The 16350-nt window shown below is 40.4% G+C and overlaps 1 protein-coding gene across 3 annotated transcripts in view; it reads left to right on the top strand.

The window, feature by feature from the left end:
- Positions 1–16350, top strand: part of MACROD2 (MACRO domain containing 2) — a 1947520-nt gene that overhangs the window by 622892 nt on the left and 1308278 nt on the right. For all 3 annotated transcript variants that reach the window (XM_014535040.1, XM_014535041.1, XM_014535042.1), the window contains exon 5: positions 2532–2648. In XM_014535040.1, coding sequence (XP_014390526.1) covers positions 2532–2648 — 117 coding nt within the window. The remainder of the gene's footprint in view (positions 1–2531; positions 2649–16350) is intronic.

Consider the following 16350-nt stretch of genomic DNA (forward strand, 5'->3'; position numbering starts at 1 on the left):
CCTGTCCCCTCTCACAGTCTGGGAGCCCTCAGGGGTGGGAGACGACCTGGCGATCAGGGGAAGGTGACACCCCCATCACACCTCGGCTGCTGCCACTGCCAGCAGTGCAAGCCTCGGCCAGCCCTGGTTACCTGAGCCTCGGGCGGCCCTGGGCAGCTGGGCAGCTGCTATCCGAGCCTTAACTGCACCTTGGGCCAGCCCTAGGTGGCTGGACAGCTGCCATCTGAGGCTTGCCTGCGCCTCGGGCCAGCCCTGGGCAGCTGGGGGGCTGAGGGCGGGTTGGCTACACTGCACGCCTGCCACCCCCCTTGGTGGGGCTGTAAGGACGGGGGGGGGGACTCAGGCGGGGCTGAGGGGACTGGGTGCCGCCATCTTAGTGATGGCATGATGGTCAATTTGCATAGTCCCTCTTTATTAGATAGGATAGCTATATAATAGTTCATTGCATTGATAAGTCTTTTGATTTATTTAACCACCTCCTTATCTGAGTAATTTCCAGTTTTCACTATATGAACAACTTTAGCCTATCTCTTACTTACATCATGTGAAATTCTGTTATTTCATAGAATATATTTTAAAAAGTAAAATTGCTATAAGAAAGAGTTTGAACAAAATATATCAACATTTTTTTGTGAGAGGAAATTATGTGTGTGAGTATGTGTGTGCATAAATAGTGAAAGCATGAAGAGCAGAATTCTGAGTTGTCTGGGTGGTAAATGGTAGTTTTCATATTCTGCTTGCTTCTTTATATTCCTCAGTTTTAAACAAGGAAAAAAGTTATTTTAATATTTACACAAAATTTCCACTTAAGGAGTTTAAGGTATTAACTACCATAGTGGGGCACATACACTGTACACACTAAGCCGGTGCCGCTCATGCCCAGTATTATTCACGTGCCACCCATGGCCATGGGAAGCAGTGTCTTTAAGGGCACTGATTTCTAAGAAAACTGGGGCTTGAGCATCACATGTCTGATAAAGAGTCTGGATCTTCAACCAGAGGACTTGTATGCATGCATATAAGCCTAACTAATGGACACAGACAACAGGGGGGTGAGGGCATGAGTTGGGGAGGTCCGGGGGTGGAGGGTTATGGTGGGATAAGGACACATATGTAATACCTTAATCAATAAAGAAATTAAAAAAAAAGAGTCTGGATCTTAGTGTAGGTTTCCTGAAACACTGTGGTTTAGAGTAGTCTGGAGTGATGTCATTTTTTTGTGAGTGTCTTTGAGGCCCAGGTTCATTCTCAAACTTCAGATATGCAAGTAGTGGTGTAGGAAATCCTGGAGGAGCCTATTTCCCTAGGAAACTTATTCAGCCAGAAGTGATGTCTTCAAGGCAGTCAGTGGTTGCAAAGCCACTGGGACATTCAAAAAGTTTTATGTCCCTCTGACAATCTCTCGTCAAATACCCAGCTTCCTTTCAAAATAATGACAATAATAATAATAAAGCCATGATCAATTATGTGGTATTGTGAACTGTGGAGAGAGGGGGACAGTCTTCAGACCCCTAACATCCTGATATATTTTCACATCTGTACAATCTTGTGTTTCCTTTCTGTCCAAGGACCCCATTCAAAAACAACTAAGAACCCAAGTTCTCAGTGTCCTGACTTATGTACCTGTGGTCTTATAGCTCTCCACCTGTGCATTCGCTCCCAATCCAGTCATGCAGTTTTCATTTCCAAAGGCATCCGATTTGTGTTTTGAAAAGGTGACTCTCACTGGGGTGGGGGTGGAGGGGCAGATGTGATGGGGAGCAGGATGGGAGGCCAGAGAGCGATGAGACCTGCAGTTGGGGAGCCTGCTCATTTAGCAGAGCTGGAGCAGTGGCAGCCAAGTTCTGTTACAGTCCCTGTCCAGTGAGGGTGGTTCTGTGGATGTTTATCACGACCTAAGCTACCCTTGCCCATTACTTAGTGCCTGTTAGACACCCCGCAGCAGCTCAGTCATGGCTGTGTCATACTGTTGTGGGGGTGAAGTGGGGAGGAGGAACACAGAGGTCTGATTCTTGCTCTGATTAGTTTTAACTCTACTGTCTCGGTTTTGAGGTGTGTACAAATGTTCTAGAGTGCTTTTCTCACTTTCTTCTCAGCCGTTTTTTGTCTGTGTTTTGAAGGCAGTGCTTACCAGCTCAGAAACAGAAGTGTTAGCATTTCTTCCCAACCTTGTGTTTAGTGACATGGACTTGATAGTTTGAAATGGACATGAGAATAATTACACCATTGAAATTGCAAAATACTTCAAATAATGGACTCCCCCCGCCTCAAGAAGATATATTTTTTAACATTTAGTAGCACACTACTTCTAAAAATCCTTCTCACGCCCTGTACTCTTTACCCCCGCATACACACATAGGGTGGGGAAGGGGAAAACATAGTGTTTGAGGGATTGGACACCATGGTTTTCTTCCGTGGGCTAAGGTGATTTCCAATAGGAGCAAACTGAGTTACTTTTCTCTTCCTATAACAAATTTTTCACTTATTTCCAAAAGGCCAACAATGAGCTAACTTTCTTCTCTCTTCCCCAGTGGATGGCTGCATTCACAGAGCGGCTGGCCCCTGTTTGCTAGCTGAATGTCGCACCCTGAACGGCTGTGATACTGGGCATGCAAAAATCACATGTGGCTATGACCTGCCTGCAAAATGTGAGTACAACTGTTTTGAACACTGTTTCAGAATCTGAGGAGCATTCTTGCCTCATTTTATTTCTCAGGTGTGTAACTAGGGAAGGAAATGGCAGTGGCGGTATTTAATTAAATGTGCTTATATTAAGGTTTTGTACCTGGTAATAAAATGTGTTTTCCAAATATCTAAGTGTATGCCATTTAACTATAGGTGTTTTTTGTTCAGACCTTCGGCAGACGGTCTCTGAAATAGAGAAATAAAAATATGAGCAAAAAATATATTATAGTCTTTAAGTGCCATTGAGTGACAGCTTCTGGAAACGATGCCAATTTCTTATTCCTTGTTCAGGTTTCTTGATTGTGGATGTGTTCAGAGCAAAGGAGATCAAAGTGATGTATTGTGTTTTCAGCTGCCATGTAAAGGCTGATTGGCAATTATAGCCAAGGCACCTGTCACACTTCCCTTTCGGGGAAAAGCCAGTGGAATGCGGTTGTCAGTGTGAGAATGTATTTGTGCTTTGAATGTGGAATGGTCAAAATTTCCATTATATTTGAATAGAGAGAAGTATTGCATTTGATTGACCTTGTTGGTTAGTCATTTAGCCAACTGGGTAGGGTGGTGTGGAATAAGAACAGTGAGAAGGAAACTGGCTAGAGGCACATGCTCTTTTTTTAATCACATTATCTTCAGGGCCTGGGGCTCGAGGTAGAGTTTCATTGCACAGTTAAGGATGTGCATTGATCCAAAATTGAGGCACTGATTAATTTTTTATTCCATGTACCTGCTTCTTATGATATTGCCTGGATCTGGGAGTACATTTTATGTGAAAGTAAACACACGATACAGTGTGCAGATAATGTGATGTAGAATTGTGCACCCGAAACCTATATAATTTTGTTAACCAGTGTCACCCTAATAAGTTCAATAACAAAGGAAAAGTATGACATGGATTTTAAAAAAATGTAAAGCTGGTTTTCGTTTTTGTTTTAGCACTGGAGAAAACGTGACTGAAAAATTACAATCTGTAGGAGACTCTTTGGTCTTGTACAGGCAGGTTGTGTAAGATGGATTTCCCGTGGATCTGTGCGAGGAGAGAGAGAGTGTTACACTGCAAAGATTACTTAAAAATAGGTTTAAATCTGAGGATTTTTAGTAAATAGTAATATACTAAAGTGGTATTTTTCTTTATAAATGTTATAATACTACATTCTATGTTCCTCACAGTGGGTTGCTAGTGAAAGTATATCAATTGTATACTGTTTAATTTTCCCTTTCATGACTTCTCATTTTTCTTTCTTTGTTACTGTTTTAACCTTGTGCCAAATGCCCCCTCACTCCTAGTTGGACGATATGTTTATGTCAAATAAGATCCTTTGTGTACATTGTGTTCAGAGAAGTTCTCCCTATGACTCAGAGAGCCTGAGTATTAAAGGTGATTTCATTTCTAGGTTTATGTGGCCCAGTGTTTATAAATATTGGTCATTCTTTCTTTTTAACAACATAATACCTTTGTGATATAGTTAACCAATACCATCTTGAGAGCAAGCAGATGATCAATTAGTTTTAGACTTGTATCTGTCCTTAAACCAGAGAATAAGGCCTGGTTCCCTATTGATTCACTACTTCTTTATATATTAAAGCACATATCAAAAATTCTTCAGCTCTGAGATTTCTGAAGACAAGTAACCTTGGAATTGCTAAATATGATCAAATGAAATGGTTGCTCTAGTGTATGGATTGACACTATGACAATCTTGTTTAATGTGCTTGCTCTTGTCTAACATCTCTCTAAATAACCCATTCAGCTTAGTTCAGGGTTGTTGAAGAATTGTACAATACCAGGCCCTGAGGTACAAAGGTCAATAATACCAATACATGAGCTGGAGGAATTCTGTGATCGAGTCATACCTTTGAACTAAGGTGCGGCTTTCTTGCTCATCCCAGGGCAGGTGAGACAAGAAATCTAGACATGAAAAGTCATCAGGACTCGATACAGAATCCCAGTGAGCTGAGATGTGAGAGCCTGACACGCCTTTAAGTTGCTGCACACAGCCTACAGGGCATGTCTTGTAAAAAATGCAAAGGAAATGTAATAGAAATTGCCAAATTGGAATTGCAGTGCCACCTCCTAAAGTCACACATACAGATTCTGTGAATGCCCTGATACTTCTCTGTATTTAGTAAGATTTAACAATTTATATTACAACATAAAGAAAAGCAAGGGAGGCAATGCAAGAATGAGTAATAATAGCTTACATTTATATGCCACTTTATAGTATGGCACAGTACTTTCACAAGCCCTCATATTTTAAATTATATTTTTCTAAACATCCTGTGTGTTCCTTTTTCCTTTTCTGCTCCCTGAGAGACGTTTTCCTTTCTCATCAATTTGGTTCATCCATTTCAGAGTCATTAACAATCCACAGATGTGCTTTTGTAGTGAGAGAATGAAAAGGGAGCTCATTACATACTGTTTGGGTCATTTTCCCTCCATATTTAATAACTCCATGACAGTTTGACAGCCGAGACTAGCTCCTGTCTGTCCTCTGTGACAGTGGGTTTATCATTACAGGGCCACTAAAGCCAGCCATCCAGCCACCAGTGATAATATCTTCATGCATCAGCAACTTGTTTGTAAAGTGCTATCATATGGGTTACAGACAAACTGGGTAATTTTGGACCGGTCTTTGCTTCTTTTTTTTTTTTTTTGCTTGCTAAATTAATCTATTTATAAATGCTTATATTTGAATTAAATATACTTATAGTCTACTAGAGGCCCAGTGCATGAAATTCATGCACATGTAGGGTCCCTAGCGGCCACCTGCTGCCACTGTGGGAAGGGCCTCCCGACCCCCTCCCCCTGCCTCCTGCCACCTGCAGCCACTGCTGCAGCTGGCCCTGCCCCTGCCCCCTGGTCAAACTCCTGGTCAAACTCCAAGTTGATGGGACAATTTGCATATTAGGCTTTTATTATATAGGATATCCTGATTGGTGGACTGATAAGCCTCAGATATTTAGTTTATGGCTTGGATGTTTTGAATAATTTGTTTTGATGTAAAATATCCAATATTTCTTTTCAAAAGTAATCTGAACAGTGAAAGAATATAGGCCCATATTTTATTGAAGGCTATTGCTAAGGAAATGACGTAGGGACTGAACTAAGGACTGCTCATGAAATTGGAACTTTGGGGACTTCCTCTTCTACAATATTAGAGGTTTGGGGGGGTTCATGATACAGTTTAGATTTCTATAGTTTTAGAGCTTTATCAGCATGTTGGGATATTTCTATTTATGCTATCATCGTTCTTACTAGAGGGCCAGGGTCACCTGGGAGAGGTTTGTTCATCTCTGTCACAGTTCGAGTGTCAATATCTGGCATAGTGTCTCTGAATTAATGTGAATGAATCAGTGATCAAACGCATGAATTGTTTCAGACATTTTCACCTGGAGAATAGCTTTGTGTTGCTTTCACTTCTAATTCTTTCCCTCCTGCAATCCATTCTTCCCAGTGCATATAGATTAATATGCCTGAATCCCGAGTCCTTGTAATTGTCTAGGATATTCTAGATGATGTGATCCTCCGTACTTCTCTGACATTGTCTCCTACCTTCTCCCTCGCTCATCAAGGCTGTTTTGCTAATATTTACTGCCTTTGTATTAGCATTCCCTCTGCCTGGAATTCTATTCTTCTACTTACCTATGTGGCTTGCTCCTTCACCTACTTCAAACCCTTGATCAAACCCTAATCAACATATTTATAACTGCTTCTCTGCTGTATTTGTAATTGCTTATGTAGTATTAACTTTTAAATACACTGTATCATTTACTTGTTTATTTTATTTATTTTCTGTCCCCTCACCCCCACAAGAATAAGGGCAGATGTTTTTTTCTGCATCTTTTTCATTTATTGCTGTATCCATGCAGCTTAGAAAAATAGGGGTTCAAATATATTTGTTGACTGAATTAATGAAATCTAACTCTACTCCTCTCAAATCCTTCACTAGGCTTTTACTTTAAACATAGACTTGTTAGCCTTATCTTTGGCCTTCCATGATTTAATGCCATATCTTGAACTATTTACAACCTTTTATGTGATCTGAATTGCTCATAATGGTATGTCTGTGCGGGGGTTTGTGTTCAGGGCTATCTCCAAAACTCTTTCTCTGTTTCATTATAGCTATCTTCCAGACTCAGCTCAAATATCACTTCTACAATAAAACAAGTCTTCCCTTATCAACTCAGCTAAAAGTACTTTCTTTTTCCTTCAAAATCCAGAATGCTATAGTTAACAGGCTGAGGGCACTTTTATTGTGTGACTGTTTATTGTTATCTGTGTGAACTTTCCACCTGTCTAGTAGCCCTTTGTATATGTTAATGGATGCTAGAGCCTTATCTATCAAATGAATTAATTGTTGAAGGTGGAAAGCTGGTTGATGATTAATTAATTGCTGGTGGGGGGATGCAAAAGAAAATGTATACTAATATTCCTGAGAAATGATGAAATTAGTATCAAGTATCCCTTGTATTTTTAAATCATATTTTAACATACTTCTAATTCCAAACACTTTTGTCTAAGAAACTTACTCTTAATCGAGTTTTTCCTAGGGGTGAGCAAATAAAAATAAAGAAATCATCAACTTTATTCAGTGATTTTCATCATAGCTCACCTCTGTTTTATTTCTTGAGAATGCTTCGCTTTTAGGCTTTAGGGCTGAATAATCATCAAAGATAAATGGAAAAAGTATTAAACTTGTATGCATAAAATAGTGGAATCTGTTTCTTTTATTCCTTCTATTTAATCTTTGGAAGTCGTGAAAGGGTAATATTAGCATCAAACTCACAGTTTTTCATCAGTCATTTGAAAGGCAACTCTAGGGTGGGAGACCATAGCATTATATGTTTGAATATCATAGAGTGGTATGAAATCAGAGTCCTTATTATGTTTCCAGGTGCAATAATAATCAGATAATGGTAGCTTAAAAGGTACTGTTGATAATAATTAGTACTTCTCTTCTGCCCTTCATCAAGAAATCATAGTACTTTGAAACATTAGCTGATCAACCCTTTTGAAATTCCTGTGATGAAGTAACATGACAAGTGATAATATTTTATCACAATACAAAAAGGAATTCAGGTACAGAGAACTTAAATTTGTTTTTACCAATATAAATGAAAAAAAAACACCAAAAAACAAAAAAACAAACAGACTCATAAATACAGAGAACAGACTGATGTTTGCCAGAATGAATGGGTTTGGGGAACTGGGTGAAAAAGGTGAAGGAATTGAGAAGTACAGATTAGTAGTTACAAAGTAGTCATGGGGATATGGAATACAGCATAGGTGACATGCGAACTCATTTTTTTGGTTGATTTTTCTTTGTTAAATGGCATTTAAATATATAAAATAAATATCAAAAATATGTCTTTGTTTTACTATGGTTGCAAATATCAAAAAATTTCTATATGTTACACGGCACTAGAGTTAAGCTAGGGTTTTTCAAAATGCTGACACGCCGAGCTCAAAAGGTTCGCCATCACTGGCATAGGGAATATACTCAGTAATATTCTAATAACAATGTATGGTGCCAGTTGTGTGCTGGAGGTGTGTGTGTGGTGGTGGGGGGGGGGGTATATGGTTGTCTTCCCACTATGCCGTACACCTGAAACTAATACAAAATAATGTTGAATGTAAACTGTAATTGAAAATATTTTAAAAATTTAAATTTGTTGTTCCCAATAACAAAGTGAGTCCATATTAGAGGCATGGCAAAGTATCCCTGAACTAGGGAAAGCGTCTATGGCAATGTTGCTCAAGCCTGCTGCCTGTTTTTGTAAATAAAATTTTATTAGAACACAGCCATGCCATCTGCGTGCATATTGTGTATAACTGGTGTCATGTGACAGAACTGAGTACTTGCAACAGAGACTGTGTGACCACAAAGCCTGAAACATTTCGTCTCAGTCCCTTTACAAAAATAATTTGCCTGCTCCTGGTCTAGGGCCATCTCCACTTTTATATGGAGGAAGATGAGATCCAGAGAGCTTAAATGTCTTGGATTTTATTGAGTGTATGTGACTTACTTAGATTACTATTGACAGAACAGAGACTAAAATGCATGCCTTCTATTTCTTGGGACAGTCCTTGCTTCTGTTGCCTCAACAGAACATCGCCTTGGGAGGATCATCTGAAGTCTTTAAAACGTTTCAAATTATAAGGACACCTTGAAAAAAAGTCTAGAAAAATATGACTCTTTTTCTCAATAGGGCCAGAACTAGAAAGTAAGTTCAGTCTCTGAAGGGAGAGTTAAGTCAAACCATCAGATGATTAGCCAATAAATCTTTATTTTTTGCTTCCTCCAGTGGTGGTAGCTAAGATGTTGAAAGGGAGCCTGTAGTTCTGAGGAAATTCAGTTTTTAGAGTAGGTAACTTAGATGATGCTTCTGCGAATCCTCCAGAATCATGCCTCATTTCAGCCACGTGGGCTGCAGCAGCAGGGGTTTGATTGTGAAGTCAGCGGAGTGGGCATAATGCTAAGAGGCTGCCTTCACCAGTGTTTGATGGAGACCTGAGGACCCTCACGAGCCCTTTTTCCATAATTAAATTACTTATATTCCATAAAGAGAGAAATGGCTTTTGAAGAACAAAAAAAAATCATCTTCCTTTCTTGAGAGGGAGATGGGATTGTTCCTCCTAAAATCAAACCTGATTGGCTCATTTCCTTTTAGTGCTTTAGGAATTTCATGTCGATTGGGATCTATTTCTTTGTAATTACCACCCCTTTCATTTATGTAAGCAGTTTCATACGTTTGTGATCCTTATGATGGATGTGGCAGTAGGAAGGGCAGGAAGATTGTGAAACCCCAGAGCATTGGTTCTCAAATGTGCTCAGTAGCAGTGGCAGCAGCATCTGAGAATTTGTTAGAGATGCAAATTCTCAGGCCCCGCCCCAGACCTACTGAATCAGAAACTCTGTGACTTTGATGTGTGCTCAAGTGTGAGGACCATTGACCTACAGTGGTATAATCCTGGGCAGAGCCCTTGCCATTGGGCCTCTTGCCCTACAACCCTTTTGCTACACAATACAGGCAACCTTTTGGGTCACAGGTTAAGGCTTTGTTTGAAGAGAACTCCTACATTCTCTTCCTCTGTCATTTTTTTTTCACATTTAGCAATGCTGTCTGCATTTGTATTTGTTTATTGTTTATCTTCTTAAACAGAATAACATCTTAAAGAGCAGACATCATATCAGTCTCATTCATCTGGTGTGCTTAGCATCTGACATAGTAACCTGCACAGTTACTTGATACACATTAACTGGAAGAATTAATGAAAGCAATTTTCTTTGTCATAGTCATAGCTGCCACTGCAGGAAGACAGCCAAGAAGATACGCAAGATAGGACTAGGTGATCATGGAAATCTGCAGAGCTAGGCCTGCTGCCACTGGCAGTCTTTCTGTGATCCCATTAGCAAACCTGCTGCTTCTTCAAGGACTCTAGCAGAGTACTGGAGCACAGGGGCAAAATTTGCTTATTTTTGTCCACAGGGCACACACATAACCCACACTTAGATGATTTCCTTTCATCTTCTCTCTTCTTTATTTGGCCTATTGTGATAGCATAAATTCCACTCCCCCAGGTGGCTTTGTAATGAAATAACTAAGCAGTTCTAATGGTAAATAGTGTCTTTAAAAAATTTTACATTTTGGAAGGAACTGGCATTCACAAAGTGGTATTTTGGCTGAGTGTAAATAAATGCCTCTGTTTGGCTTGCATTACTGGACATCTTAACAGGCCTTCACAGGACATTGTCTATACCTTCTTTTTCCTATGTGATCAATAGGAAGTAACAGAGTAAATCAATTCTGGGTAATAATGTAAATGGGCTCTCGAAGGCAATCCCTGCTGCGAAATAAGCAGTTAGCTGCGACACTGGCATTAACCACCATGGGGATAATCAGCCTTTGGATGTGTTTAATCAGAGTTATCAGCTAAGATTAAAAAGAGAGTTACTGTTGTGCAGGGATAATCATTGTAAGTATTTAAAAGATGAATATTTGAAGGTGCTCTCATCAATTAAAGCCATCAGAATTGCTTTGAGTAATTTAGGATGCGCTGAGGTCAGGCACAAGCAAACAGAAAGTTAATCTCAGACCCAGAGTAGTTAAGGGCAGGAATTGCAGAATAGCTTTACTGAAATAGGTAGTGAATGCTGTTAAGTGAAGATTTCACCCAGTACTAAAATGTTCTTTGAACTATTACAAGCACATGTGACTTGATTCAAAAGTGGGCAACACAGAACAATTTGTAAATGTATTAATTCTCCTTGCAGTTAATCACTAATCCCAAAAATGAAATATTAGACCACTCTGTGGCTTGATGAGAGGTGTTTCCAGTTGAAAATATTGATGGAACCAAGCTCTGTACTGTAGAATAAAAGGTTGACTCTGGGGCAAGGATACTATATATCAGGATAGAAGGTCTGAGAAGTTTTGAATCCAAGACATTCTAATTAGTAAAGTCCCTTAACCTTTGAGCCCAGGTTTGTTCACCCATGGTTATCTGGGGTTTGTAATATCTCCCTCAGGTGAGACTGTTAGGGATATACACAGAGGCGCTTTTTAGTAGTATAAGGCATCATAAAGATATTGGTTTTATTATTACTTGAAAGTACTTAGCATACCTAATTTACTTATTCAACCAATGTTTATTGAGTGCTTGCTTTGAATTAGTGTGCTCTTTTAGAATGCAAATAACTATAGTGATGGAGATGACTAAGATTCCAGTCCAATCTCAGGTTCTAATAGATAATAAACATATTCACATAAAAGCAGAAAACCTCAGATAATTTCAGGGCTCTAAGGAAAATAAAGTGTGACAATAAAATGCATAGTGGAGGGAGGGGTCTACTTTTTCTATGGTGATCTGGCAAGGCCTCCCAAAGAGATGGTGTTTGAACTGAGAGCCATCTACTAACTGGGGAAAATTCATTGCTGGCAGGGCAAAAGCGTGTTACCACGGGGTTAAAAACAAAATCATCTTTTCTGTTCTGTAAAATGAGATGGTCCATACATTTTTCAATTGTTCTTCCTTGCTGCAGATATTGAACTTCAGGTCTGACATATGTATAATTTTCATTTTAATCTGACTTTTGAAGGTACTAGAGGGAGTGCTGCTGTCACAGGAGTTGACAGGAATTTAACGATCTCCTCATCTGACCTCCTGTTTTACAGCTAGGGAAACTGAGGCCCAGACAAATTCTTGCTTTTTCCCAGGCCATATGGTAAAGGATAGAGCCTGGGCATCTGGACTCAGAGAATGGTGCTCCTTCTGCCTTTCCTGGAGTCTCTTCAATCATGTGAACTCTCTTATGGTAGTATGGTGGGAATGTAATCAACTCTTAAGTGAGGTGATGCACAAGAAATTTCTTATTTCACATGGAACTTTACTGTTAATACTAATTTAGATGAGTTTAATTATGACACCCAGAGCGCTACTAAGTAAAGTTTATGACAACAATCCATTTGAACATGTAGAGCAGTGATTGGTATCTGAGAAAATGTGGAAGTCACAATAGCAATGAAGAAAAGTCCTATGTCAACCTCAGGACATGGACATTTGTCCCAGCTTCCTTCTAACAGAAAAGGAAAACTCTTTAGAAGTAATTTTGAGAACTTCAGATAATTGGTTTGAAAGGTTTACTACAAATCCTGTGATATTTCTTCTTCTTGTATATGGCCTGGACTTAACGACTCCCTTTGGTGAATAGAATATGTCAGAGGAATGGAATCACTGAGATTAGGTTACAGAAAGACTGTGCCTTCCATTTTTGCTGCCATCTCTTACTTTGTTTCTCTCAAATCACTCATTACTTTCCTAGGGCACCATAAAAAATTACCACAAACGTGAAAGTTTAAAGCAGCATTTATCCTTTCACAATCTGGAAGCCAGAGGTCTGAAGTGAAGATATCAGCAGGACTCCATTCCTTCTGAAGTTTCGAGGGGAAAGCCCATCCTTGCCTCTTCCAGCTTTGGTGGCTCCAGGTGTTCCCTCCCCCCAACCTTTGCCTCCATCTTCTTATCACCTCCTCCTCGTGGCTGTTTCTCCTAAGGACGCTTGTCCCTGGACTGAGGGCCTTTGGGTAATGCAGGATGATCTCGACTCAAGATCCAGGACTTAATTACATCTACAAGGACTTTTTTTCCAAAGAAGGTCACCGTCACAGGTTCCAGGGGCTTCGACATGGACCTATGTTTTCTGGAGCCACCATTCAACCCCCTCCAGATGTTTACCTGAGAGTGATTCCTGTTCCTCGAGGACAACTTCAGAGGGCAGGCACTCAGGGTCACTGAACCAGGCTGAGCTGGCATGGCACATAAGGCGCCCTGGGGCTGAGTATGCCATGGCCGTGCCGGCTCACCACATGGCTCCATGGCTATGGCGACAGAATCCCAATGTTTGCCTCTGTCTTCACATGACCATCTTCCCTGGGTCTCTCTGTACCTTGTCCCTTTCTCCTCCCTTAAAAGGATACTTGTCATTGGATTTAGGCCTATCCTAATCTAGGATGATCTCAAGGTCTTGAGATCAGTTACTTAACTATATCTGCAAAGACCCTTTTTCAAAATAAATTCGCATTCACAAGTTCTTGGGTGCAGGATATGGACCTATCTTTTTGAGGGTCACTACTGCACACACTACACATTCTCCTTAGGTGAAGTCAGCTTCCATGTCATGTGGAAACCCTGAAAAGAGGAAAACCAGCGACCATGTGGTGAGGGAACTTGGCCTCTGAAGAGGCCCATACTGCGGGGAACTTGGGTCTGCCTGAAACAAGGTGAGTGAGCTTGGAAATAGATATTCTGAGATGTGCCAATAGCCATAAGAGTGAGCTTGGGGGCACATCCTGCAGTCCCAGTCAAGCTCTCAGCTGTCTGCAGCCCTGGCCGGCAGCTTTTCTGCAACTTCATGAAAGGCCCTGAACCTGAACCACCCGGTGAATCCACTCTTGAGTTCTTGACTTGCAGAAGCTGGGAGATAATGAATGTTTACTCATTTAAGTCAGGGACGTTCACTATGTAGCAATAGCAATAATGTAGAAAGTATGGCTATGAGCTTTATTAAGCAGTGCAAGGAGCCCACTGTCAGAATGGTTGGTGCCCATCACGTTTTCTCAGCACATGGCCTGCCAGGCGGAGGGGCAGGCCGAAACACAAGGTGAAAATGAAATAGAACTTGGGGTGATGTCATACTTTGTCAGTTATCTTAAAATCAAGAAATGCAGCTATACTACTTCATCATACCTTTGTCATAGATAGCACACTAGATTGGAAAGAATGTTAGGAATGTAAATTTCTATCATCTTTTCTTAAAAAATGAAAAGATTACTCGATTAGGTTCAAGCAGAACCTGAAGTCCAGCTTAGTAAAGAAACATTGGAAGGAAAACAACACAAACCAAAACATGTAATTGAATATTAATGTTTACCTGGTATTCCTTTAAGTGTTCTCAGTGTTTTTGCACCTGCCACTCACATGCTCTGTATGCTTAGGAAGTGCCGTTTTCATTTTGAGGGGGGGATTTATTCAGCTTCTACGCGGTGTTGATGCTTCGAGCTAAAGGAAGGCGAGGTAACTTCCTATTCACAGTTGCAGCAGTGCCCTTCTAAATGTTTGCTGTGCAGGGTCATGTGCTTCCCATTTGCTCCCTCATTTTTCAGAACCACAGAGAGTTTGCTCCATTTCTAATCACATGCTATTTGTGAAATCCCTATAATTTCCTAAAGCTTGCCTGCAGAAGCTTTCCTCTTCCTACCGGTGACATTTGGCGGAAAGATTTATTCCCCCTCTGTGTGTATTCTGCTTAGTGAAGATCATCAAAAACAACCTTAACCATATATTTGCAAATTCTCGTTCAAATTATGTCTGTATTGAATTTAGAGTTCAGCCTTCCATCTGAAGGTGTGTGAAGGGCAAAGGGCTGCTTTAGAAATCCCTTCCATGTACATGCACTCAGCTTTTTGCTTTCTACATCATGGCATACAATGCCAAACTGCTGCCTCCCTTTACATGGCCAGGTGATTTTGTTCTTGTTCTGTTACTCCTATAGTTAGGTATGTCATGTACACACATATACGCATTTTTCATGTACTCCATTAGAAGCACATTCTCATTATTCTGAGCACAGATTTCCTTCTGCATTGTAATAGGTTTATGAGTATGGAATTCAGGCTTTTTGTGTGTGTGGAGCTATTTGCTGGAGAGCAATCTGGGAGAGTTTGGGTTTGGTGAACTGGGATGGAAGGCCCTAGGGTTCTCCCTGGAAACCTACTGAGAGGCAACTGGAGGGAAGGCAAAGGAGAGCTAACCGCTGGGCTGGGCAAGCTGGCAGTACTGGGCCTTCCTCTGCCATGAGTCCAGGACATGTCCTACCTGTTGCTTTGAAATTAATAAAAATTATCTTGGGCAGGGCTCTGTACGTAGAATATCAAATAGTTATGAGATTGATCATTGTAGCTATGTACATAGAGGGAGGGGAAATTTACAGAACCACACATCCAAAAAGAGCTATTATTTCAAACATTTCCTTAATTCTCTGTTGTCTGCAATAGCGGGGTTTCTCCATATACCAAATTTACTGTTTGTCATGGGCACCAAACCTGTTACCTTAAACACATTAACAGTAGCCCAAGAAACATTCTAATGTTTATGCCTATTTTGAGATGAACCACCACAGGACATTCCCCCCTCCCCCTTATTTTCCTTTTTACCACTCTACTACATTCAGAAATGATGGGATCAATATTTTAAAGCCTGTATGATAGATGTTTCTATTTATTTTTCACCATGGTTTTTGACTTTTTATTCATCATTGTTATTGAGGACATACATTTGAGGACAATGGAGCTTTTAGTAAGAGTCTCACAATTACATTTTAAGGCTTGAAGAAAAATCTAGAAATCACTCTGTCAGCAACTGAATCCTATTTCTCCCTTTAAAAACTAGGTAAGAGTTTTTCCTCCCTGTTGCTGAAGACAGTGTACTTTGCATCTAACATCTGTCTGGCATATAGTAAATAGTGGTACATGTTTCATTCATTCAGCAAACTCTGGCTCCTGAGATCTGTGGCAGATGCTTTGCTTATCTTTTGGAAAAGAATGATGTGCAAAACATGGACCACACCCTCAGAGAGTTTACTTGAGTTGAGCTGAAATGAATCAAGTGACTTGCCCAAGATCACACAGATATTTAACTGATAAAACCGTGCCAAGTACGCAAATTGTCAGATTTTCAGGCTGTGGTCCTTGCTTCTTTTTCATGGAGATTTTATTTGGGGAATCTTATAATGAAACGATCTAGTGATGTTGCCCTTTCCTCATGTTTTCAAGGGGTTTTCACATACAGTGACCAAGAAAACTGTCAGTGGATTCCAATACATCTGTACACTGGGGTGTGGAGGAGGGACATGGTATGTTGGGGGCCAGCCCCAGCAGGTCCAGGGGTTCCCCAAGGTGTGGACGGAGTCGGGGAAGAAGGAATGACATGGAGGCAGCGTTCAGGTGATCATCATAGCCAGGTTCCTCTTTTTATTGTCCTCTTACATCTGTATTAATACTATTTGATCTTAATCCTATTCATTCTATTCCAAAGGTTAGGGCGTTTCTTATCTTCATTCCAAGGTTGCTCTATTGTTCTATTAAGCTACAAGGAAGTAACTGAAGGAG

This window comes from Myotis brandtii, unplaced genomic scaffold, assembly GCF_000412655.1.
Source record: "Myotis brandtii unplaced genomic scaffold, ASM41265v1 scaffold137, whole genome shotgun sequence".
Taxonomy (NCBI): Eukaryota; Metazoa; Chordata; class Mammalia; order Chiroptera; family Vespertilionidae; genus Myotis; species Myotis brandtii.